Here is a 24970-nt window from a genome sequence, read left to right as displayed (position 1 = left end):
TTGCCTGAGACCGAGGCCCCTGGGGACACGGACAGAAGGGGTCGGCACCTTCCGGCGGGCTCTTCCTCCAAACCCCCACTGTGCCCACAGAGAAGAGGAGGGGGTCCTGGGAATACTTTCGTCCTAGTGCAGGGCTATGAGATACAAGAAAAGCAGCTCTAGGACCTGGAAAAGGCCAGGGAGCAGATTCTCCCCTGCAGTGTCCTGAGACGTCACAGCCCTGCCCGCACCTCAACTTAAGCCCCGAGAAACTGACTTCAGACTTTAGACCTTCAGAGCTGCGAGGGAACACATTTGTGCCGTTTCCAGCCTCTAAGTCTGTGGTATGTTGTTACCGTGGCCAAAGGACACGAATGTAAACCACATTGATATCAGAGAACTTCAGAGCCAGCAGTATTATCAGGGATAAACAGGGACATCACACGATGATAGCGGTCAATTCTCCAAGAAGAGACAGTAAACCTAAACAAGGGCACACCTAACAACACCGCTCTAAAACACAGGTGGCAGGGCTTCCCTGGTGGCGCAGTGGCTGAGAGTCCGCCTGCCGATGCAGGGGACACGGGTTCGTGCCCCGGTCCGGGAGGATCCCACGTGCCGCGGAGCGGCTGGGCCCGTGAGCCATGGCCGCTGAGCCTGCGCGTCCGGAGCCTGTGCTCCGCGACGGGAGAGGCCACAACAGTGAGAGGCCCGCGTACCGCAAAAAAAAAACAAACAAAAAAAACACATGGCAAAGTGGATGAGAACTGAAAAGAGAACAGACAAATCCACACACACAGTTGGGAACTTCATCACCCGTCTGTCAGTAATTTATGGAACAAGTCAGCAGAAAGTCAGTAAGGACCTGGACACCAGGAACAGCATCACCAACTGACGTGACCTCATTGACATTTAAAGAACAAGCCCCCAAGTAACCGCAGAAGACACCTTCCCACGTGCCCCAAGATGGACCAATACAACCTTAACAAATTTAAAAGAACAGAATGAATACACAGTGAGCTCTCAGACTACAATGGAATTAAATCAAAAGTCAGTAACAGAAAGACATCAGAAAAATCTCCCCAAACTTGAAAATTTAAAAAGATACTTCTCAATCACTCGTGGGTCCAAGAGAATGTCTCAAAGGAAATTTAAAATATTTTGAACTGAATGATAATAAAAATATATTATGTAAGAATTTGTGGGATGCAGCTAAAGCAGTGTTTAGAGGGAAATTCAAATTCACTCTTATTAGAAAAGAAAAAAGGTTTAAAATCAGTAACCTCAGCTTCCACCTCATGACACCAGAGAAAGAAAACCAAATTAAACCCAAAGTAAATAGGAAGAAGGTCATACTAAAGATTAGAGTACAAATCCGTGAATTTGGAAGCAGAAAAGCAATTTAAAAAATCATTTAAACTAAAAGCTTCTTGAGAATCTCAATAAAAATGATAAACTTCTAGCCAGACTCATAAAGGAAAAAGAAAGAAGCCACAAACGACCAACACCAGGAAGAACACAGCGGACCCCACAGACGTGAAGAAGATAATGAAGGAACACGACTCTATACACGTGAATTCCATAACTTAGACGGAGTGGATCCAATCCCTCAAAACAAAGTGATGTGGGGGGTGCTCCTGACCGTCCACCTCCTTCCCTTGGGATCCCGTCCATAATGAGAGGAGCTGCAGGTGCTGGGAACCAGAAGGCCCCCCAGGACCGGAGCGCAGAAGCTCTGGGGCGACAGTAACAATCGCAGCGGCTGCAGCAGCAGCAGTCCCTCCCTGAACGCGGCCCAGGGGCACCCGGGTCTCGGGCATCCACCTAGCTGGGCCACCTGGCACCCGCCCTGGTTTACAACTGAGCCCGCATCCCAGGATCCCTCCCTCCGTCCTGGGCTGGCCACCCCGTGCCATGCCTCTCAGAGGCCAGCACCTTTCTGGCAACACCACAACCGACTGAATGAATCCCTTGATCGTTAAATACAATCCAACAGAGAAAAAGCTTAAGTTTGCTGTGCTCCTCACCCGCACAGAAGGCAGAGCCGTCACGGATGTTGGAGGTCTCCCTAAACGGGCTGTCTGTGCCGCTTACGTCGTGGTGGTCTCGGCTCAGGACCACCGGTGCCTGCAGTGTGGGAGGACACAAGAGGTCAGCTACCCGTGTCCACTGCCCAGCACAGGGCAGAGATCAAGGGACAGGGCACACCCGATGCCCTTCGGATGCCCCTGAAAAGCAGACCTTCGGCGGGAGGAAGCGCAGGGCTTCTGTTGCCCCCGCGGCTGCTCAGGGACGCACTTTCCAGCCACCTGGAGCCCCATGTGCTCTCCAGGTGCTGGGTTCGAGTCTCCTCAACCCCACCCACACTGTCACCACACCCACTTTGTAGACGAAAACTGAGGCCCGGAGAGGACAGGACACCTCCCCGATGTCACAGGGCTGTAAGGGACAGCCTGGTGTTTCGACGGCACTAGAGGTACCGGGAATTCACGGCTTCAGCGTCCGAGGAGCTGCCCTGCCCTTGAAGAGGCCAAGTATGCTCCCCCTCTTCACCTCTGCCATGAACCACCTGTGCAGTATTCCGGCACCTTCTGGATACTCAGGCCTCCGCTCTGCGTCTGCAAGGCAGCAGGCCATCCTGACCCCTGTCACCCCACATGTCACCTCATTCACAGAGCTTGGTACCACTGAGATCCCCTGAACTGATACGTTTGCCTGCATGTCCAAGTGTGCCTCCACCAGCACCAGGCAGGACCCTGTCTACCTTGTCCTCTGCACAGCAGTGCTGCAGCAAGGCTGGCACCAGGGGGCGCTTGGGAAGGAGTGGGGGGGGAGGGAAGGAGAGACGGGGAAGGAGGGAGGGGAGGTGGGGGGGAGGGAAGGAGGGAGGGGTAGGAAAGGAGGGAGGGGAGGGAAGGAGGGAGGGGAGGGAAGGAGGGATGGGGGACGGAAGGGGGAAGGGATGGAAGGGGGAGGGAAGGAGGGAAGGGGGAGGGGGAGGGAAGGGGGAGGGAAGGAGGGAGGGAGGGAAGGAGGGGGAGGGAAGGAGAGAAGGAGGGAGGGAAGGGGAGGGAAGGGGAGGGGGAGGGAAGGAGGGAGGGGTAGGAAAGGAGGGAGGGGAGGGAAGGAGGGAGGGGAGGGAAGGAGGGAGGGGAGGGAAGGAGGGAGGGGAGGGAAGGAGGGATGGGGGACGGAAGGGGGAGGGGGGAGGGGGAAGGAGGGAGGGAAGGGGGAGGGGGATGGGGGAGGGAAGGAGGGAGGGAGGGAAGGAGGGGGAGGGAAGGAGGGAAGGGGGAGGGGGAAGGAGGGAGGGAGGAAGGACTAAGATGCTGTCTCTGCCCTGCCAGCACTGTAGCACCACAGCAGGAAGTGCGCATGCACTGAGCGAGGTGGGCAGGGCTGACCAGGAGGGAAATGGGGAAAAGCAGGGAAGGTTGTCATGGTTTGAAAGGGACGATTTAACAAAGCCACGTGAGACACTCGTGGAAAAGCCACGTTCTGAGGTTATGGGAGCCTCTTTTCTGATAAGAGGTTCAGAGAGGGCCCCTGACTGCCCAAAGTCACACAGCAGGGACCGAGTTGCCAGAGCCTGGGCTTGAGGACGGGCCTCCTCCCTCCCGGGCCTGGGCTGGCCTGGTGGGGAGGCAGGGGAGCCCCTCCCAAGCACAGGACAGCCCACCTTGATCTTCCCACGGGCGATGGCTTGGTTGAAGGCCACGGCGATGGCCACACGGCCTTTCTGGTCCGAGTACAGGATCCTGGCCTGGGAGCCCACCACCTGCGGAGAGAAGGGTGAGAGCTGACCGACGCGGGGGACGCTCGGGAGACACGGCCACCAGCAGTCAGACGGCCGCCTCCAGGGAGGCAGGAGGCGGCCCTGGAGTCCAGCACTCACGTCCTGGCCCGCGTGTCCACGTGCAGTCTGGGCCCCCAGATGTCCCTCCTGACCCATCCCCGCAGGGTTAGCCCCAGGGGCCTCCGGGACCCTGACTCGCCTGTCTCCGGGGATATCACCTCCTGTGGGCGTCACCCCGCTCGACCCTTCCCACCAGAGTAACCTCAGCACCCCACGAGGCGGTTCTGACGTGTCTGCCTTGCTCCAGCTTGGCACCCAGAATCTCCTTAGTGAGTCTGTGAGGAAGACGCTACTGTGCTCATCACAGGCCCCGTTGCACAGGTGAGGAAACGGGCCGGGGAGGCTGAGCCCCTGCGCACCGCCACCAGGATGCAGCCCCTTTGGAGCTGGGGGGCACTCACTGCGGGAGACAAAGGCTCCCGAAAATGAACTGTTGTTCATGTTGGCGTTGTCACTGCTAGCACAGCGTCATCGTTAGCACAGTGGCTCTCAGCCGGGCGACCTCTGGGGATGACTGTGGACATTTGGGTGCTGCTGGCATGGGTAGGGACGCTGCTAGACTATGGTCCCCGTGACCAAGAATCTCCAGCCCCCAGGCGCTCGAAGAGGTAGTAGCGCCCATGTTCACAGCAGCATCATTCACAGTAGCCAAGAGGGGGAAGCAACCCATGTCCATGGCCGGTGATGGATAGAAAAGGTGTGGTCCATACACACAGGGAACACGATTCCGCTTAAAAAGGAAGGAAATCCTGACATGTGACAACGTGGATGAACCTTGAGGATATCAAGCTCACGGAAATAAGCCAGACACAGAAGGAGAGGGGAGGGGAGAGGGAGCTAGGGTCTGACGGGGACAGAGCTTCAGCTGGGGAAGATGAGAAAGTTCTGGAGATGACGGTGCTGATGGTCGTACAACAGTGTATGTGCTTAACGCCACTGAGTCGTACCTTCAAAATGGGTCAAATGGTAAATTTTATGCTATGTAAATTTACCACAATCAACACAAATTCACCTGGCCCCAGATGTCAGCAGTGCCGAGACTGAGAAACCCTGGATTCTGCAAAGGGGGTGCAGGTGTTTCCCTCAGCCGCCCAGGGATGGGGTGAAGCACGGCGGGGCGGGGGGGGGCGTCCACAGGAGGCCCGCGCACGCCAGCCTCTCAGTCAGCCTGGGGCTTCCTCGGCCTCCCGCTTTCCACCCAAAGGCCTTGGTTTATTTGCGCCAGCTGCCTCGAATCCTTTTTGGAGAAACTGTACCGTAAACCAGCATGGCAGCCTTTCAGATTTCCCGGATCCACAAACAGAAAATGGGAGGAACTGACCCAGGACTGCCAGCGTTGCCGAGAGTGTACATTAAAAGAAACAAGTAAAATGTTAAAAGGACAACCTTCTGTGATCACCAACTTTCACGAGAGACGAGGGAGGGAGGGAGTGGGGGGGAGGGAGGGGGGAGGGGGGAGGGCAACCTGAAACAAGGGGGAAAGACACAATGTCCAGGTAACTTTAACTCAAACACAAAGAGAGGGTCCTGCTCGCAGGTTGGGGGGGCGTCCAGCTGGCCGCCCACACGCCCTCAGCCCTGCAACCCTGCCGGCCCCTTCTCGGTGGTCGTGGCCCTCCTCTCCAGGCCTCCCTGCACTGGCCCCCCATCTCCACCTCTTGCCCCACCCTCCCAGGCCCAGGCCCTCAAGTCCAACAGTGACGGCCGTGGGCATCTCAGGCTCCAGGTAGCTGGCATGAAGGGTTTTGTGGAGAAATGCATTTGTGACCGCTGGGCCAGGAGGCGGCGGCAGCCTGGCTGGACAGGCCTGGACCAGGAAGCCCAGGAGAGGGGGCTCAGAGCTCGGGGGAGGCCTGGCTGAAGCCCAGGCCAAGGACCCACTGGTCCAGACGTGGTGGCGGCATCCGGCCATCAGGGTCTGTGGTCAGAGGCCTGTGACCCACACGCCCATTTCTCACTTTGCCCTGGTGCATCCGGTTGGCTGTCTCCTCAGGCCTGTGCACTGGCTGACCCCTCCGCTTCCCCCACTGTCACTCCCCCCACCTAGCCCCCAACCCCACTTAGACCTGAATCCACAAGTCAGCTCCTCAGAGGCACCCTTCTGACGGGTTCGTGTAAACCAGTCCCCACCTCGAGTCACCCGATTGGTGGTCACGCTCACAGTCACGGAAACGCCCGTCCCCCCAGCCCTGGCCCCGCAGAGCGTCAGAGGGCCTGCTCCAAGCCCCACACCACAGCCAGGGGGCACGCGCCGCCTCCAGCATCTCCACCGCGCAGACAGGACGGGAGGCTCAGAGAGGCCAAGCCACTCACCCCAGGTCACACAGCGGAGAAGCCGGGAGACCTGGCTCCAGGGCCCAGCAGGGGAGTGAGGGGAGGAAAGACCTGCCTGACCCTGGTTGCTGCCCCGGAGCCCAGGCCCCCTTCTGAAAGGTCCTGGGCTTCTCTGCCCAGCGGCCCCTGGGTTAGGTGGCCAGTGGGGACATCACCTAACTGGCCCAGGTGGCAAGCAGCACCTCACCCCGGGCACGGTCCAGCTGCCCACCCTGCCCCCGCCAGGCTGAGCCCTCACCAGCCGGTGCTGGGAGGCCTCCCGGATCCAGCGGATGTTGTCCATGTACTGCTGCTCCACAGCCGGATTCACTGCAGGGAGAGGGGAAAGGGTGTCACAGGCACCAGCAGCCCCTGCCCCACGGTGGGGGGCGGCACAGACCCTCCTCGCGCAGGCTGCAGGGCAGAGGCACCCGTCTGTGTCCACAGACGGACCCACAGATGGCCTGGAGCAGCTGTGACACGGAGACGCAGAGGGGCCTGGACACGGGGGAACGGCGCAGATGGACACAGGGCCAGCTACAGGGAGCCAGAACACCATCAACAGGCACCACCCAAGGATGTGCCCTGTGCCCATGGGGCCAGGCCAGGGACCACGTGTCCAGGCTGCCCAGCACCGCCAGGCAGGTGTCTATTGGAGCCTCTGGGGGTCACCGTGCGCCAGCATCTCCAACCAGCAGCCTCACCTCCACCAGCAATGACCTCCTCCAGCACTGACGTGGCCAGCTGATCCGTGACTGCCAGGTCCTGCGGGTCCCCGGACGTGCACACCCAGCGGAAAGGCCCAAAGCCCTGGGAGAATATGTCCCTGCAAGGGCAAAAGGCTCGTCAGCTGGGGGCTTCCAGGCTGTCTGCACGCCCTGGCTGGGGTCACCACGGTCGGCGAGGCCGCAGGTGCTCCAGAACTGAGGAGGTGAGGGCTGTGCGCCAGGCGGTGGTTCGTGGGGGCCTGTGTAGTGAGTGGGCGTCGGTGTCCACGATGGCTGCCGGAAGCCCCCAAGCCACGAACTGGACGGTAACTTCCCCCAGCCCCCTCTGTCCCCTCGGTGTCCTTTCCCAGCTCCCCTCTCAGAGCTGTACCATCTCTGGCTGCAGAAGCAGGGAGCTGGGACACAGACAAGCAGAAATTCCTTAAGTTGCTCTTGGAGACAACCTGAAAACCAGGCAACTGAAACTAAATATTGGGACAAACAGTAAACTTAAGGCCAAATCTGCTTTAAGTGGGCTGACCTTCCGAGGGGACTCCAGGCAGAGGAATGCAGGGGCCTCCCTGGGCTCCCGCGCCCACCCAGCCCCTGCTGGGCTCCCTTCCCACTGCCCCCTGGGGACACCCCAGTGGCCCTGGCCCAACTCTGGCCCCTCCCCTCCCACAGTGAACCTCAGAAGGACGCGGGCCTCTCTCGCCCCCCGGGGGTCCCCTCCGGTGCAGATCCGGGGCTGCTGCCCACCCCACCCAACCCAGCGGCTCAGGCCCGAACTCCACCCTGTCCTCTCCCTCCGGCCGCTCCCTGGTCCCTGCTTGTTCCGGCCCACGTGGCCAGGGAAGCACACGGGCTGCAGGGATCAGGCCCTCCGCCGCCCACTCGTGGCTCGGGCGTGGCCGATCCTGTTCTCTCCCTGAGGCCCTGCACAGGGTCTCTCGTTTTCAGCTCCTTTCCCCCTGCATTTTGGGGTGGAAAGCCCGTGACCCGGTGCAGGCCTCAGCACGTGGCCTGAGCAGTGGGGAGAGGAGGAGATCTTCAGACCTGCATGTCCAGGACAGACGCTGGAAGGGCCCATCACTCACCCCATAATGTGCTGGACGTACGAGGGGTAGCGGAACTCCGTCCTGTTGGCGCCCGTCTTCCCCACGTCAGCCCCTGTGCGCGGAGACCCAGCGTCACCTGGAGAAACCGAGGCCCAGCGAGACCAAGGCCCTGGCAGGGCCAGCTTCCAGAAGGGACACGTGGAGCCAACCCGCAGGCCACACTGCCCCGCCCACGAGGCCTGCAGAGAGGGAACCCCCCCTCCCTTCTCGCTCACCTGCTCTCTGGGCCTCCAGGAGGAAGGCGTTGCCATAGTCCCAAAAGAAGAAGTTCTCCTGGGCCAGCCTGTTGATGGCCGAGACGTGCCTCCTCAGGCTGCGAGAGGTGCGGTCAGTGGTCAGCTCAGCTGAAACCGAAGCCGAACCCCTTCCGAAGCTGGAAGCCCCGGTCCGTGCCGGCTCCTCAGGTCCCCCTACCCTTCAGGACCCTGCAGGCAGCCCCTAAGCTAGCGCCTATGGGTCGGGTCGTCAGCCAGCCAGCCCGGCGCCGGGACCAGACTCAGTGCTGAATAAGCAACGGCCTCTTGCAGAAGCGCCTCAGGCTCCCCTCCACCAGCAGCTGCTCAGCACTCACACGTGCTGGAAGCTGCCCCCAGTGTTTTGCAAATGTCACCCCAGTCTGTTCCCAGCATACCCACAGGCCAGGGAGCCCATGACCCCGTGTGACAGAGGAAGAGACAGAGGCCCAGAGAGGTTAAGGGTCTTGCCCGAGGCCACACAGCTGCCCCAGGAGAACTGGGCAGAGGCCAGAGCCTCCCAGTCCAAAGTTCCTGCAGGCCATGTGTACCCCCATCCCTCCCCCGAGCAGCCCTGGGACCTGCATCACCTTTCCTGGACCAGGGCTTTGAAGGCAGCAGGGTCGGAGGCCATGAGGCTCTGGGCCTCTGCGAAGCCCAGCTGCACGGGGTAGTAGCCACCGTTGAACGGGTTGTGGCAGGACGTCTGGTCTGACCCCAGGTCCACCAAAAGCTCCCCCGTCGTGTCCAGTTCACGGACCAGGCGCTCCCTGGGGAGACTCAGGTGGTCAGGGCAGGGCAGGCAGTGCCGGGGCCCGAGCTCAGGGTCCAGCCAGGGGGGCACGCAGCGTTTCCCAGCCCACACGCCCAGTCGTCAGGCATGGAGGCTCATCCTGCTTTCCCTCTGGAAAGATCCCTGGCGGGAGGGCTGCCCAGCTGGGCAAAGGCTGCCGTGAGCTCGGCCAGGATCCGGGCCATGAAGGTTGGGAGCAGAGCCTCAAGCTGACACTGGAAGCCTTGTGTCCCGGGAGCACCTGACCCGGGACCTTGGCTGGGGGGGCTCACCCGGTGTCCTCGAGGCTGCCAACGCCCCCCACTTACCAAAGATCCACCACGTTGCCATGGTAACCAAGGCTGAGGGCCTCCTTCCTCTTCCTCGCTTCCCTGGAAGGGGCAAGGGCAGGACAGATGGCCCCACCGCACCCGCCCACGGCTACCCACCCCCAACACACAGGCCCCAAGCTGGTGGGGATGCAGAAGGCCCAGGAGGCACCCAAAGCACCACGTGTGAGCGTAGGCCTGAGATGCAGGGACCCATGAGGTGTGTCTTTTGAGGACCCAGGCCTGAGGGGAACAGCAGACTTGAATGCCCTCGGGAGGCCTCGCTGGCAAAGGTGACCACCCCTCCCCCCCCAAGGTGTAGAATTCGATCAGTAGAATTAGGGCTGCTGCTGCGAGGACTCTAAAAGGGATCTTTGTAGAACCCACTCAAGGCGATCCTTAAGTAGCAAATGTCACAAAAGACGGCTCTAAACATTATTTGCGGGACTTCCCTGGTGGCACAGTGGTTAAGAATCCGCCTGCCAATGTGGGTGACAGGGGTTCGAGCCCTGGCCAGGAAGATCCCACGTGCCGCGGAGCAGCTAAGCCCGTGCACCACAACTACTGAGCCTGTGCTCTAGAGCCCACAAGCCACAACTACTGAACCCGTGAGCCACAATTACTGAGCCCGTGAGCCACAACTACTGAGACTGTGCTCTCGAGCCCGCGAGCCACAACTACTGAGCCTGCGAGCCACAATTACTAAAGCCTGTGCGCCTAGAGCCCGTGCTCCGCAACGAGAAAAGCCACTGCGATGAGAAGCCCACGCACCGCAACGAAGAGTAGCCCCTGCTCGCTGCAACTAGAGAAAGGCCACGCACAGCAACAAAGGGCCGATGCAGCCAAAATAATAATAAATAAATAAACAAACGTTATTTGGAAAAATAAAAGGACAAAAAACGAAAGCATATTTGGGGGAAACAGATTTGAATACATGAAAACCCCACAGACGTGGGAGGGTCGCCATTCCCGTCTCCGCATCTCCGCAGCTCAGGGAACAGAAATGTGACCAGACGGCTGCTTCAGGCATTTGTTACACTGATGTGGACTGCGTGTGTGTTCATGTGTGTGGCCGCAGAATTAAGGACCCAAACTGCGTGTGACGAGAGGGAGCCGGCATATGGAAGAGGGATACTTAGAGATGACAGAAATGTCACAGTGCTTGAAAGTGTGTGTGAGCATGCGAGTGGGTACGTGCGGGTGTGCGAGTGGGCACGTGTGCTCCAGGTGCACCCACAGGATTGGGGCCAGATCAGGTGAGACCCTTCATGCCACACTAGGAGGTTGGAACTTCTCCTGTGATCAATGGAGAGTTTTCTGCCAGTTTTCAAAGATCTATGTCCAAAAAGTACCCAGTCTTGGTAATGGGAATATTTCTCACACTCTGTGTGTCTTTGAACATTTTTACATAAGCCCCCTGGAGACCTTGGGCGAGTCTAATTGCAGCGGGTGGAGCCCCCTGTGCAGAGGCGAACTCCCCACATGGGGCTCAGTTCTGCAGAGCAAATTCGTTGAGAGGATGCTTCAAAAAGGGCACCTGATCAGCGGCCCCCAGGGCAGCCCCGCCCCGCCCCACTGAGATAGCTGAGGAGACAGCACGCAGCGGGGAGGGGCCCAGCGCCACAGGACCAGCCGTGGCCCCCTTGGGGAGGAGGACGGGCCTTGCAGAACCCAACGGGATCCTGTTGAGGGAAGCTCCACCTCCCAGGGGTTGAGCAGATCCAAGCAGCACCTACTGTGTGCCAGGCTCTGGGCTGGGCACTGAGGCACCATGGGGAGAAACGCAAGACATGCTCTTTGCAAAACTGTGGCCGAGCGCTGGGGTCACCGAGAAAACTACTGAAGTCTGTTAGACCACAGGTATGGGCACCACGGATGCACACGGGCTTCCCCCACGCTCGCGGAAGGGACCAGCGAGAAGCAGAAATTTAGAAGGTCCCAGCCCGGTCTCCCCCCGAGCCGGACACTGTACCTGAGTCTTTCAATGCAGCGGTCCAAGCTGTCGGTCACTTCCATCAGCCAGCCTTGCTTGTGGCGTTTCATGAGGGCCGCCCCATCCACCTGGGACCACGAGGCACGGGTGTAGATCACCCCTTTTCCCAACAGAGCCAGGCAGACCCTACAAGCTGCTGTCAGTACTGACTCCCCCTCCTGCCTCGCATCAGCAAACCTGGATTTCGCTTAGGGTGACGCTATGCTCGGCCCCAGGGGATGAATCACATCCTACCTAATCACAACTGCCCTCCCACCGCTTCCAGCCTCCCTGGCGGATGAGAACGCCCGTTTGATCCCATACTGACTGCTGAAGTAAAAGAAGCAGTTTCTAAGGCGTTATTTTCCTGCTAAAATGGAGTCAGCCACAGCCGGCACTTCCCCTGTGCCCTGCCTTGGATGTAGATGTGATGGCTGGGGCTGGGCAGCCACTGTGTGTGCACAAGGAAGCCCAAGAGAAGCTGGAGATGTTGACCCTGACGTGGAGCTGCTGAGCCAACGCCAGCCCTGCTGGCTATGTGAGAAAAGTAAAACCCTCTGTGTCAGCTGCTCTCGTCGGGTTTTCCATCACCTGCAGCCAGGTGGGCTCCTAACAAGTACACCTGTGCGTGTCACAGGCTTACTGTCAGCCAAGTGCGGATCCCACGGGCGCGTGCCCCCATGCTTTCCTCCCGGCTGCCCCTTCTCTTCCGCTCCCTGCCCCTCTTCCTGCCGGAGGAACTCAGAGCCAGAGGGAAGGTTCCTGCGCTCTCCCCGCTCTCCCCCACCGACCGACCGACCGCTCTCTCCAATATGGGGGAGCCTGGCTCACTTATTCACAGGCTGTACTCCAGGGCCCCAGGGCAAGGGAAGCCAGGCCTCAGGGGGGCAGTTTCACGGCAGAGTGGAGGCAGGCACTGGCCCTGGCAGGTGACGGGCACTTGGAAGGCAGGGGCGTTCGCTGCCCTGGGGACCCAGGCTGGGAGGCTTGGGGGGTGAGGGCGAGAAAAGAGGGGGCAGGCGGGGGTGGGGGGCTCTGGAGGGGGGGCAGGGAGGCGCTCCCGCCAGCTCACCTCTGCAATCACGCCGACGCAGCCCACGATGACGGCGGCTTTGGCCTGAGCCCCACTCATTCCGCCGAGCCCGGAGGTGACAAAGACCTTCCCGGCCAGGTCCTGGACGCCCAGGTACCGCCGCCCGGCATTCAGCACGGTGAGCTGCAGGGCGAGGACTCGGGTTCACGATCCACGCCAGCTTGTCCACCCCCAGGCCCGTGGGCGGGCGTGGCCCGTCTCTCACCACTGTGCCGTGGACGATGCCCTGGGGACCAATGTAGCAGTAACTGCCCGCTGTCATCTGGCCGTACCTGCCCAGAGGGGGAAGCGGGGTGAGCCGGTGCCTGGCGCCCCACTTCACAGGGCCTGAAACACACTGTCATCACCCCAAGTGCAGCACTACCTTCTCCTTCAGAGACAAAAGAAAGCTATAGAAAAGGCCACAGCCCCCCGTTTCTGGTCCCCCTCAGACCTTTCACAGACAGGCTTCATTCTCTTAAAAACTGTACTCAAATCACCGGGGAACACTTAGCCACGTGGACAAGAGCTGACGTGACCCGGCACCTCCAGGTGAGGACGAGTCACCACGCCTTCCTGTGGTGGCCAAACCTGGGGGAGCTGAGCCGCTCCTGCAGGAGGAGACCCGGGGCCGGGGGAACACAGAGCGGAAAGGGCCGCGGCCTCCCGGCAACACCCCGAATCCGGACAGTCTGCGGGATTCTGGTCCCGGGATGTGCAGACGCCCTCACCGGGGCCGGGGAGGGGAGCTCTGCCACCCGTCAGGGGACACCTGAGACTCGCGTGCGGCACGCAGGGCAGAGGCCAGCAAGCGGCGTTAGTGTTGTGTGGGCGACCATTGCTATTTGCATAAATGGCCTTGTTCTGTAGGCACTGTTTCTGGGTCTGTGTTTCCCCCAGACACAAGGCCTGTACGGGCCTTTGCACGTCAGCACCCGCAGACCTTCCGTGGCTCCACAGTCAACCCCATCAGAGGGCACAGGATGTCCCCTCTCCCTGTCGGTCAGCCGGGTGGCTCGGCTGGGCCACAGGACAAGGCCGCGGTAAGCGACCTCCCTGGCCCTGCCGTGCCCTCCAGGGTAGAATCCAGGAACGGGGTGCCAGGGCACCGTGCAAACATTTAAAACACTAATAGACGGCGTCACACTCCAGAGGGACTCACCAGCAGGGCACAGGCACTCCTGTTTGCATCCTATGACACTTATCCAACAGTTGAGTTTTTGGCAATGTGATGGGAAATTTTGCTGTTGCCTTAGGTTTACTCTTCCCTGAGGACCACTGAGGTCAGGAGACCCTCGAGGCTGCTGTCCCCCAGCCACTTTCTGGACCTTCTCTCCTCTGGGTCAGGGTGGATCCTGATTCTCGCAGATCTGAACGCCAAGCCTGTCCCATAACTGGGACAAAGCACTGGACCATGTAGAACCTCTGCTTCCTCCTCCAAAAAATGGGGAGTCATGACCTGTGCCTTGCGTGTTTGTGTGACTATGACAGGATGTAAGGGAATCGTGCTGATATGATAGACATCTACCAGGGAGGCAGGTGAAAGCATCAGACCCCGCCGCAGGGCGTGCTCCCGGGTGGCCGCCACCCATGGCGCCTTTACAGATAGGATCCGAGCTCCCAGGTGGCCCAGGGACACGCGGCAGGGCTGGGAAGCGATTCGGAGGCCTTCTGATTCCATCCCTTGTCGCACCTGATCCACTGCTGCTGCTCCTGCAGTTCACTCTTGGGGGTAAGATCATGGGGTCAGAGTTGTCTCCATCTGGGGCTTTGACCGCAGTCACTGGATGTGGCCCTCCCGCACCCCAGCCTTGCCGTACAGACCTTGACACCCCAGCCTGTGGCTGCCTGTTCCCCCACGTACCCCCACCACGGAGGGGACCAGTTCCACTTTTGTCAGCCTGCTGGTGAAAAGGTTTGCCCTGGTCAGCGGTTCTCAGATTCCTTATCCAGGCAACCCCTTCCCACCTCTGTGGTGATTTGCATCTTCTCTTTGGTCAACTGCTCGCGGCGCCTGGGGTCAGCACTCAGGGGCAGCCAGACCAGGTCTGACTCTGCAGCTCTGCCCCTTTAAACTTCTCTCCTGAGCCCGCAGGACAGCAGCACAGGGGCTGGTCCATGGCCACACACAGGAGGCCGACCAGACACCGACCGTCCTTCTGCTCCCACTGGTACAGAAGAGGTCGTCAGGCCTCATAACAAATAATAGTAACAGCAACTTATTATATAATAACAGTAACTACTTATGACGAAGGACAAAGGTAATTGGGTTTCTGAGCCTCAGTTTCTTCCTCCACAAAATGGGTTAATAAGGGCCCCTAGCTCGGAGGCTTCTGTAAATCCTAGAACAAGTGGCGGCGACCATGATTACAATCATTCATACGCTCTCAGCCTGAGGCCCAGCGGGGTGGTTAGGACGCCAGCGCCCCGCTCCCAGAGACCCACAAGCACGTGCAGATCAGGGCTGTCCTGTCACATTCTTTACATCCCCAGAACACTGGGAACAACCCAAACCAGGTGGCAAGTGAGCTGAATAAATAACAGCGCAACTGAGCACTGCCGGTGAAACCCAGCAAGTCAGCCCGAATCCCGAGGAGGGGCCAGGTGCGGAGGGCGTGGCCCCTGGCTGTCGGGTCACCCCCGCCGAGCGCCCGCACACACGGGATGTTGGGCAGGACACAGGAGACGCTGTGAATTGGGGCGTCCGGGCGGGAGGAGGTTCCCTTCTCGCTGTGGCTCCTTCTACAACGTCTGGGGGAACACCTCCCATTGGAGCGTTAATGTGACAGCGTGCTCAGGGGCTGCACAGACACACGCGTCGTCAGAGCTCACAGAACGGAGCACGTGACGTGTGCGTTTGCGCATTCGTGACATGTAAATTTCACTTCAAGACCAAGAAAACTGCGGGGACTTCCCTGGCGGTCCAGTGGCTAAGACTCCATGCTCCCGATGCAGGGGTCCCAGTTGGATCCCTGGTCAGGGAACTAGATCCCACACGCATGCCGCAACTAAGAAGCCCGCATGCTGCCACTAAGAAAGTCTTCATGCTGCAACTAAAGGTCCCACATGCTGCAACTAAGACCCAACACAGCCAAATAAATAAATAAACATTAAAAAAAGAAAAAAAATTATGGACAAATACTGAATTCCAGGCAACAATATTTACAGCTTACTCTGAGACGCATCAAAAAAATGATCGTGGGTATAGGGATGCGAAGACAGACAGATAGGAGCTCACGTGAGTTTAGTAGCATATTAATCACAGAATCTTGGTGTTCCCTATTAATCCCGTCCATTTTCTGTATGTTTGAAACCGATAGTAAATTGTTGCAAAAGTAGGATTCAAATTGTAGGTTCACTTGCTCACACCCCTATGAAAACTGTAGGCATAGCTATGAAAACTAGCAGAAAATACGTAAATGCGAAACCGCGCTGTAGAGCTTTGACTGCGAGGGCTTTGCAAAGTTGTAGTTACTGTTGCTGCGCTGCTTCATGATAAAGCCTGGAGAAGGCCGTAACATAAGCTGAAACAGTACTTACATGGTAACCCCCATGGCAAAGAGCTTCTCGTACTCCACCCTGGAGGAGTAGTTGGGAATGACCTGCACAAGAGGGCTGGGCTGAGGGCTGGGGGCAGCGCCATGCCCTTGGGGATGATGGCTTGGCGGGTGTGCGGGCACCTGGCCCTCCCCGCTGCCCTGGGACCCACCATCCCGTTGGTGATGACCAGCCTCGGGGCCCCGGGGCTGCTGGGGAAGAGGCCCAGGGGGTGTCCGCTATACATGACCAGCGTCTGCTCCTCTGTCATCTGGGACAAGTAGGACATGGTCAGCCAGAACTGCGGGGAGAGCGAAACACGGGGGCTCTGTGAGCGGGGGCCCTGCACCAGCCCCAAGCCCCCCCCCACCCAGGCCCTAGCCGTCCTGCCCGGAGCCCTCTACCCTCCAGTGGCTCTCCCTCAGGACCTCCGACGTCCCCAGGTAGCCTCCAGGGCTGGGATCTCAGGCATCGGGGAGGCAGAGCCCGAGTCCTGAGCCTGGTCTGTAACGTGCTTCCAGGCCAGAGGACGTGGGGGAAGAAAGGCCTGGGGTCAGGGCGGGGCCAGGCCACACAGTCCAGCGTACCTGAGCCCAGTTGCTGAACACCTGCCCGTTTCCTCCGTAGGTCACGAGCTCCTGGGGAAACTGGGGAGGACACGATGCTGTCTGAGATGGGGGCCTGGAAGGGAGGCCCCTGCCTGCGCCGGGCTCAGGGGCCAGGTGGCCGATGGCCCCCGAAGGACGAGTGGGGGGCAGGGGAGGAGCCAGAAGGGGCAAGGCCCGGGGACAGTGGCCCACCCGTGACCGGGTAAGTGCTCAGCCTGGGGTGAGCGTCAGAGCTGGGTCTGAGGAAGCTTCCGCCACCACCGGGAGCGGTCACATCCTAGGACCCTTTCACCCTCCAGTAAAATACTCAGGGACCCCCGAAGCCTAACCTTCCTTGAATACGGGGGTCAGAGGTACGGACTGGCGCTCAAGGACGCCGGGAAGGGCACGTGTAGCCACTGAGCACTTGAGCCACAGCCCGTCTGACAAGCTCTAGGGGTAAAATACACCCCTGGTTTCAAAGACTCAGTAGGAGAAAAACATTACAGAATATTTACATCGATGGTCACATGTTAAATGATAATAGTTTGCATATATTGGGACAAACTACGGTATTAAATCTGTTTCTTTTCAGTCTGCATGTGGCTATCAGAAAATGTAAAATTACACGTGTGTCTGCTGTACCAACGCTGGTGTCGTGGTGCTGATGCTGCACCGTAGTTACCGAAGATGCAGCTGCTGGGGGCACCCTGGAGAAGGGGATGATGTCCTCTCTGCACGGTCTTCGCGATTTCCCTCAAATCTATCATTATTTCTAAATAAAAAGCTTGAGAGCATTTCATGAGCTTCTCCCATTCCGTTTCCACTGCTGGTCCCTGGCCCCCGTCTCCTGGCCCTTACCTGGGCCACGGCAGGGTCCAGGTTGTTCATGATCATGTGCATGATAGCTGCAGCCGCTCTCGTCCGGCAGGGGTACTGCTCCACTGGGTAGGCCCTGCAAAGGGGGCGCAGCTGCCAGGCCTGACGATGGGCGGGCACAGGCTTCCTTCCTGCTAAAGCTTGGGCCCAGCCTGGGCTGGGCGCAGAGGGGACAGCAAGCCCTGGCATCCCGCAGAAGGCGCCTTGGAACTCCCAGCAGGAGGTGCTTCCAAACGCCCTCCTGCTTTGTGCCGGGCCCCGCCCACCCAGCCCGCCCTCCGTCCCCAGTGGGCAGGCTCCGGACTGGGATAAAGCGGACTGCAAAGCAAAGCTGAGGCCCCTCCTGCAGGTGGCCTCGATTCATCCGTCCTTTCCTTCGGGCCATCAGTGCTCCCGGGCACCCATTCTGCAGTGGGCGCCAGGCCAGCAGCCCCAGACAGGAGCGAGGGCAGGTGGCTCCCGCTTTGCGGGGTCATTCCCGACAGTCTGCGCTTCCGGCATTTCCAAGGACAATGGTGCTCAGAGTGTGATGCCCGGGCAGGGGCAGCATCTCCTGGGGACGGTGAGGAAGGCAGATCCTCCTACCAGGACCTGGCAGCAGCCCCAAGCCCGGCCCAGGGCAGACGCGTCCATGGGCCTCCTAGTGGGAACAGCCTGGACCTCCCCCTCACTGTGTCCTGACCCCCAGCAGGGTCCCTCCAGGGAGCCTCCCACTCTGGGCCCCTGTGAATCTGTGGCCCAGCACTCACTTCATTTCAATGTCGGGGCAGAAGCGGTACATGTAGATGTGCCCATACAGTCGCAGCTCCTGGGCGAACTCGGGGGCCAGCAGCTCCTGGGTGTCCGGGGGGAAGTACCGAAGGGCATTCCTCAGCGCCAGCTGGGGGTGGGGGAAGGGGAGAGGGGTGAGGATGGCGGGGGTGTGGGCTCCAAGATCTCCCCACCTGGATTTGCCTCTGTTCTACTCAGAAACCCAGGGCCCTGTCCAGAGACTGCCTGGTTCTCACCCCGGGCCAGGCTACCGTGATACCTCCTGCAGGAAGCCTTCCCTGACTGCCCTTCCTGCTTCCCTCGGCAGCCCTCGAGTCCCTCCCTCTTCTTGCTCACCGGGGGACCAGGCTGCTTGACCCAAGGCAAGGACCAGAGAGGGGCTGCCCCCGAGGCCTGTGGCTACAGCGGCAGGTGCAGACTCGGGGGGAGGGCAGGCTGACAAGCCAGGCCCGGAGGCTCTCTGTGCAAGTGCGGAGCAGCACCCAGCGTGGCCGGTAGCCTCGGGCGGCACACAGCTCCGGGAGGCCCGGGGCAGTGCCTGGAGACGGCGACAGGCGCCCAAGAGCAGGAAGAAGCGTCTAAGGCTTCTCATCGCACACCGTGGAGAGCAGCGCGACTCCTGCCCCCGTCAGCCTTCTCCAGACGGCCCTCGTGCTCCTGTCCGGCCCCTTCCCTTCCTGCTGCCCCAGCCCCCGTGCCAGCTGCCTCCCTGGGAGCCCCCTCCTCGAAGCCCCAGTCCAGGCGCCCGTGCTTGGGGGCCCGCCTTGACCGTGCGGTCTTGACTCTCAGCACCTCCACGCTTCTCTCCCACAGGCTCTGCGTCTTCGGACGCTTCACCATTGGCTCCTTGCCTCCCATCAGTCTCGCTGAGCTCAAGCAGGGCCAGGGTCCCGGCGGACCCTTCACAGCGCTCCCCCTCCCACCACCCAGCAGGAGCCTGCGGCTGGGGGCGCGGGGTGACGACCCTGTGTCGGGGCGGACGTCGAGGCCACGCCTTCAACCAGCTGACCCTGGAGAACAAACTGCTCTGGGGGCGTGACGAGGGCCTGGTGTGAATGCATTCATTCGACACACATCCACCGAGGGGGAGGCAGTGTGAGCCTCAGAGAGGACGGGTGGGCAGAGGTGACAGGACAAGAGCCTACGGCCCCGGCCTGGGCCCTGAGGACACCAGCACGTGGGCAGGCAGGGCGCAGGGCCAGCCCGGGAGACAGAGAGCCGGGACCCGGCCAGGAGGACAGCCTGCCCCGTGCACCCTGAGGTCCAGCACCGCGCGACAAGGGTGTCACTGGGGGCCTGGGGGCACGTGGGGTGGGAGGAGAGAGGAGGGGGAGGGCGGTTCAGGAGGAAGCCGAGGGCAAGAAGGGCAACGAGGGAAACTCCAGCTCAGGAGTGACGGGGACTTGACAGGGTTTGCACAGCGAGTCCCTCTCTAAGGTCCACGTGGAATAAAGCACGTAATCCCTGCTCTCTTGGAAAAATCGAAAGGTGGCTAGAAATACATCCACAGGCGGTGCTCAGACTCCAGCGGACTTGAGAATCACGCAGAGGGTCAGGTGCATCGGAGGGCTGGGCCCGCCCGCAGCGTCTCTGACTCACGTCTCTGACGGGATCCCAGCTGCTGCCGCTGGTCCGGGACCCCCGGGGAGGCACGAGCGAGCCGCGCGCAGCAGCAGGGCGGGAGGGGAAGAGGCCGGCGTGGGGAGGGCATGCTGCAGAAGGCCAGGGACACGGCTTCAAGGGCAGGCAGGGCTAGGCGTGCGCCAGAGCTCAGGAGGGCTGGGCCCTTCAGGGTCATGCCCGTTGCCTCGGCCTGGGCCTCTGGGGTCCAGGTTACACCTCGACGCAGAGGTTGGGTGGTTTTTTCTATCAGTGTACAGCTTCCAATCAGAGCTCGCCAAGGGAAACTGAACATTTACAGAAAAGTTTCAAAAGCAACGTGTCACACACACACGCTCCACGGGACGCGTGACCTTACTACACGGGCCCTAATACATCCTACCCCGAATACTGGTTCCGACCCCCTAAGCCCCCTTCCCAGCTGCTGGGCTATTGCTCCCTGTGGACAATTTCCATCTCAGGATTTGCTGAATTTCTCTTTCTCCCTGAAATTCAGAAAACTAGCCTGGATATGTCTTCACGTGGACTATTGTACGTTGGGGTTTCTTTTGGTTCTTTCAACGATAAACTGTCTTTGTATCTGAAATTTCACATTTCTACTAGTTCAGCAAAGTTGTCTTCTGTTACACTTTTGTTCAATAGCTTTATCTTCTGTGTCTGAATTTACGTAACAGGCCTGCAGTGACTATTTCTTGAGTGAAAAAATTAAAGCAGCAGCTCTGCTGGCCTGGATTCAATACCCCAAGCTCTGAATGGGGGCAGTTCTCGGGGTCAGGACGAGAAAATGCAACTCGGACAGGCGTGTGACCTGCCCCCCGGGGGGATGAGGGGCAGCCTCAGCAGAGGAGGCCCCATGAGGACAGGCCAGGTGGAGAGGCGGGACGGTTTCCCAATGAGCTCGGAAAGGCAGGCACAGCTGCCTCCCGGGCCCTGCTGAGCACCGGCTGGACCAGCCCGGGAGGCCACCCGTCTGTTTCTGCATCTCTCGGGGCGCCAGCTTGGCCGTGTCGCTGGAAGGACTAATGAGATAACACGCACGGCCCAGCACACAGTGCAGCGCCGCGCCCTCCTGTTCCTGTAAAGACACCCAAGCCAGAGCCGGGGGCATTTCTTGCTTCTCCCCCTCCCCAGCTTTGCAGCTTCCTTGTTAAAAAGTCTTCAGTTTACTTCAAATGCTGCCAGGAAGAGCCCGTGGGGGCCATACTTGGGGATTCACCCCCGGGGTCAGCTGGCGCTCATGCCGCACTGCTTCCACCTCAGCTCCACGGCAAGTCTGCCCCAGAGGGTCTGCTGTGTAGCACGTGGAATTTCACAGGTGAGATTGTGGCCTGTTAATCACAGAATGCAGTTACCAGTGGGCTCTTACTGGCAAAATCAGAAGCATCTAACGCACATAAACTGGACAGAATTCCAGAGACCTCCATCTCCCCGACCTTGACCTCAAAGGCATAAGAAGCGGACAAGCTCAGTGGCCTGTACCCTTAGGGTCATGGGATTATTTCATAGAAGTCCCGTGTTCAGCCACTGGGCTGGAAAATTCTGGGTGCCTGATGGGATGGGGGACAGAATTATGGCCCCCAACGATGTCCACACCCTATTCCCCGGGAATATGTCATGTTACATGGCGAAAGAGACTTTGCAGATGTGATGACGGAAGGATTTTGAGATATGAGATGACCCTGCCTCTCCAGGTCAGCCCTAGGAATTACGAGCGTCCTTCTGAGAGGAGAGGGAGGCTCAGAGCAAGAAAGAGGGACTTCAATGTGCTCTGCTGCCAGCTTTGAGGACAGAGGATGGGCCCAGGAGCCCGGGAACGCAGGCGCCTCTGGAGGCTGGAAAATGACGCGGCAGGGCTGGTGCTCCAGGAGGCTCTGAGGGGAGAATCCTTGCCCTGTCTCTTCCAGCCAGCACACCTCACCTCTCTGAACGTCAGCCTCCTGTTCCGTAAAAGGAGCAGATGGCCCCCACCTCACAGGGCTGCTCACCCGGCACCTGGCACACATGGGCCACTGGGGGGCCAGCTGCCAGGACGACCGTCTGCACACTCGTGGCCTCCACGCCGGGCCCCTGTCCACCTGCCCCCCTAGGAGCTCCGCACCAGCCCTCGCTCTCTGTGGGCACATGCCAAGCAGCAGCTCACACTCTGGCTCTGAGACCTTCATGGGCTTCTGACACAGGGCACACTGGTGGACATCCAGGCCCCCCAGTAGTCAGGCTGGGCCTGGCTCTTGAGGTCGGCACCCAGCCGGGGCCTACGCGGGGCCTCATCCAGCCCAGCCTACTTTGCACAGGCCCGTCTCTGCATCTCCACTCACCGCCTCCTTCTGTCCCAGATGCCTCGCCTCTCAGATCTCCAAGTCTGGGAACCTTGCCTCTGGTGCCAAGAGCACCTCCTCCAAGAAGCTTTCCTAGGTTTCTCCTGCCCGCTGAACTCTTAGAGGGTGTTGGTTCGGGCGCTTAGCACATGGTCTTGTTCACTCATTCAACAAACAGCTCTGGCATCACTGAAGACCCAGAAGTGAGCCCCACAGAACCCCACCCTCAAGAAGCTGAGGAGTATGGTCAGCAGTGGTGGGAGGTCTTCAGACGTGGCAGCTCAGGTCCAGCACAGCCCCTGAGGGTGGGGCACGCTTTGGGGAAATATCGGTAAGAGAAGCTGCACGTGGGGGAGCGGGGATGCCAAGGACGTTTCTAACAGGATGTGACGAGACCCTCCCTCTGCACTACAGTCCCACAGGGACTGAAACGCGACAGCCAGACCATCCTCTGCGTTTCAACAGAAATCCACTTAAAGAAGAACGAAGAGTGGAGCATGTCTTTGTTCATCCAAACCACGAAAAACAACAACAGTTCAAACCACGGGGCAGCTCCAAACGCACCCACAAGGAACAGCCTCAAAAGAAAGCTTCCACTTACGCCTTTAAGAAGGTGGACACACACCTGTGCGCACATAGAAAGTGTCTGGAAGGAGACACCAAAAGGTTAGGAAACGTTATAATATTTGACTTATCTCTTAAAACTACCTTTAAAAGCTTATGTCAAAATTCAAAGGGACGTTTAAATAAAACAGAAAACCAGCCAGAGGAAAACGTAAAGCCGGCCACAGAGGAAGCCGTCCCTGGGGCTGGGCCTGTCCAGGAGGCGCTCTCGTGTCCTCTCGCAGGTCCCGGCAGGGAGTGGACGCGTGGGTCCTCCAACACCCACCGCTCCTCCGACCTGGATGGAGTCCTACACTTCAGTCCAGCCGGGACCCTGTGGACCGCAGTCCGCCCAGAGCCCGCCCACAGGCTAAGGGCTCAGCCCCACGACGGCCCGCTTCAGACGCCAATTACACGCCCCACTGTCGCCTGTGCTCCCGACCAACCAGCTAGGAATGGGGAGCCCACGCCCCTCCTCAGGTTTAAAAATTCGCCAGAATGGCTCACAGAACTCAGGGGAACACGTTTGCCGGTTCATTACATAACAAAGGATGTGACGAAGGGTACAGGTGAGCAGCAACCCTCGGCGGGGGCGGGGGAAGGGGCAGGCGCCCGCCGCACCTCCACGTGTTCACAAACCCAGACACTGCCAACCCCGTAGCTGGGGGATCTGGTAGGCGTGGGCATGATGTATCATTAACTCCATTCCTGGCCCCTCACGGTGACATGCGACCACGGCTTGGTCTCTCTGGTGACCAGCCCTGACCAGGAACCCCGGAGTGGCCTCCTACCGCCCAGGGAATTGCAGCAGAACCCGGGTCAAAGACCAAAGAGCAGCAGGAAGGGGGAGGGGCACAGAGCCATACGCCTCTTTCTCCTTGTCCCCCAGGACCAGCAGGCTGCAGGCTCCCCACGCCTCGGACACCCACACCGAAGATTCAGCCCCTTCCACAGCTCAGACTCCCCAGACCGCATGCCACCCCACTCGAAGGGCCCGCGCCCTTCAGCTGCTCCCATCACCGCCCATCAGGGCGTCCCCTGGGATGCGCAGGCGGCAGAGTCCTCTGGGTCCCCACGCCAAAGGTCGAGGCATTGGCGCCCAGCAGGAAGGTGACCAGGGTGGAAACTCTAAAGTCCGCCTGATCCCCCGGCAGCCCCTCCAGTTTGCACGCCCTGTGCCCCCCCTCCCACGGCCGCCCCGGGAGGGCGGCAGCCTCTGTCCGGGTGGCGGGACTCCTCTTTTAATCTCTGCGCTTACTTGTACTTGCTACTTTCCCCCAGGGTTCCTGAAGTTGTCAAGCCATCCTCAGTAAAGGAAAACAGGAGAAAGCTCTTTTTCAGCCTCATTCCAGCCGCCTGCGCACACCTGTGTGTCATGGCCAGTAGGGGGGCACCTGGTGGCTCAGGCTCCGGAAGCTGGCGCGGGACTTGCAGTCCGGCTCCTGCGCTCACTTCGCCTTCCTGGGCCGGAGGCGGCCACAGGCCCCCGCTTGCTGGCTGGGTGATCGTGAGCCCCAGGGTCCCTCCCCATCAGTAAATGGGGGCCGGACTCCTACCCCCCAGGGCGGCCACTGGGCAAAGAATGAGGGATATAGGGTGTGAAGCAGTCTGGCACACACGGCTCAGAGCAGGACGTGGGCACTGCCCAGCCGCTGCACCCAGAGGGCAAACGGCCCTGCAGGAGGGGGCCCGGCTCTTACCTGCTCCTCAGCGGGGCTGAGGCCGGGGGTCCTGACCGGGGCGTGGGGCAGCCCGGCCCGGCGTCCCCGGTTCTCTGGGAGAGGCCGCAAGGGCAGGCCGGAGCACAGCACCTGGAGGCTGGACATGTCTAGCGGACGCGAGGCGGGGGCCCACTCTGCGGGGGCCGCGGAGGGACCGGGCAGTCGAGGTCCGGCTGGGCGGGGTCCTCTGGCCCCAGGCCCACCCCCTCCAGCCCCTCATTGGCCCCCGGGCCTCCGGAAGGAGCCGTGCGCAGGTCGGAGGTCGGAGGGTCACGGCCCCAGGCTGGCGCCCGGAGCGTTGACCTGGGGGCGGTGTCCTGGGACAGGCAGGCTCCGTGCCAGGGACGCCTGGGTGAGGGTTCCTTTGTCCTTTTAGTGGGGTGCTGGCCCTGAGGGGCGTGTCTTCCAGGACACAGCATGGGGAGCGCTCTCGTGTTCGGGTTTGTCTCATGGGGAAGTTACACCAGGCAGGCGACGTGGGGTCTGTGTCTTGATGATGGGGGGCCCGTGACACTGGCCCGGCACAGTGTGGTGCCCTCGTATCCCTCCTCCCTGCCCCCTGGGTGACAGGGGTGGCGGGAGCCCG

General features: G+C 60.2%; 1 protein-coding gene across 2 annotated transcripts in view; it reads right to left on the bottom strand.

The window, feature by feature from the left end:
• The window catches only part of UROC1 (urocanate hydratase 1), a 34615-nt gene extending 10109 nt beyond the window's left edge, over positions 1 to 24506 (bottom strand). For both annotated transcript variants that reach the window (XM_067755716.1, XM_067755717.1), the window contains exons 1-17: positions 24364 to 24506; positions 18104 to 18234; positions 17337 to 17430; positions 16476 to 16535; positions 16061 to 16189; positions 15892 to 15953; positions 12578 to 12644; positions 12352 to 12495; positions 11280 to 11368; positions 9308 to 9370; positions 8797 to 8976; positions 8189 to 8286; positions 7953 to 8025; positions 6853 to 6974; positions 6408 to 6478; positions 3659 to 3757; positions 2007 to 2106 (exon numbers count right to left, since the gene is read on the bottom strand). In XM_067755716.1, the coding sequence (XP_067611817.1) occupies positions 2007 to 2106; positions 3659 to 3757; positions 6408 to 6478; positions 6853 to 6974; positions 7953 to 8025; positions 8189 to 8286; positions 8797 to 8976; positions 9308 to 9370; positions 11280 to 11368; positions 12352 to 12495; positions 12578 to 12644; positions 15892 to 15953; positions 16061 to 16189; positions 16476 to 16535; positions 17337 to 17430; positions 18104 to 18234; positions 24364 to 24489 (1708 nt within the window). In that variant the 5' untranslated portion in view covers positions 24490 to 24506. The remainder of the gene's footprint in view (positions 1 to 2006; positions 2107 to 3658; positions 3758 to 6407; positions 6479 to 6852; positions 6975 to 7952; positions 8026 to 8188; positions 8287 to 8796; positions 8977 to 9307; positions 9371 to 11279; positions 11369 to 12351; positions 12496 to 12577; positions 12645 to 15891; positions 15954 to 16060; positions 16190 to 16475; positions 16536 to 17336; positions 17431 to 18103; positions 18235 to 24363) is intronic.
• Positions 24507 to 24970: the final 464 nt, after the last annotated feature.

This window comes from Pseudorca crassidens, chromosome 10 (assembly GCF_039906515.1).
Source record: "Pseudorca crassidens isolate mPseCra1 chromosome 10, mPseCra1.hap1, whole genome shotgun sequence".
Lineage (NCBI taxonomy): Eukaryota > Metazoa > Chordata > Mammalia > Artiodactyla > Delphinidae > Pseudorca > Pseudorca crassidens.
This window is presented reverse-complemented; position numbering and strand designations above follow the sequence as displayed.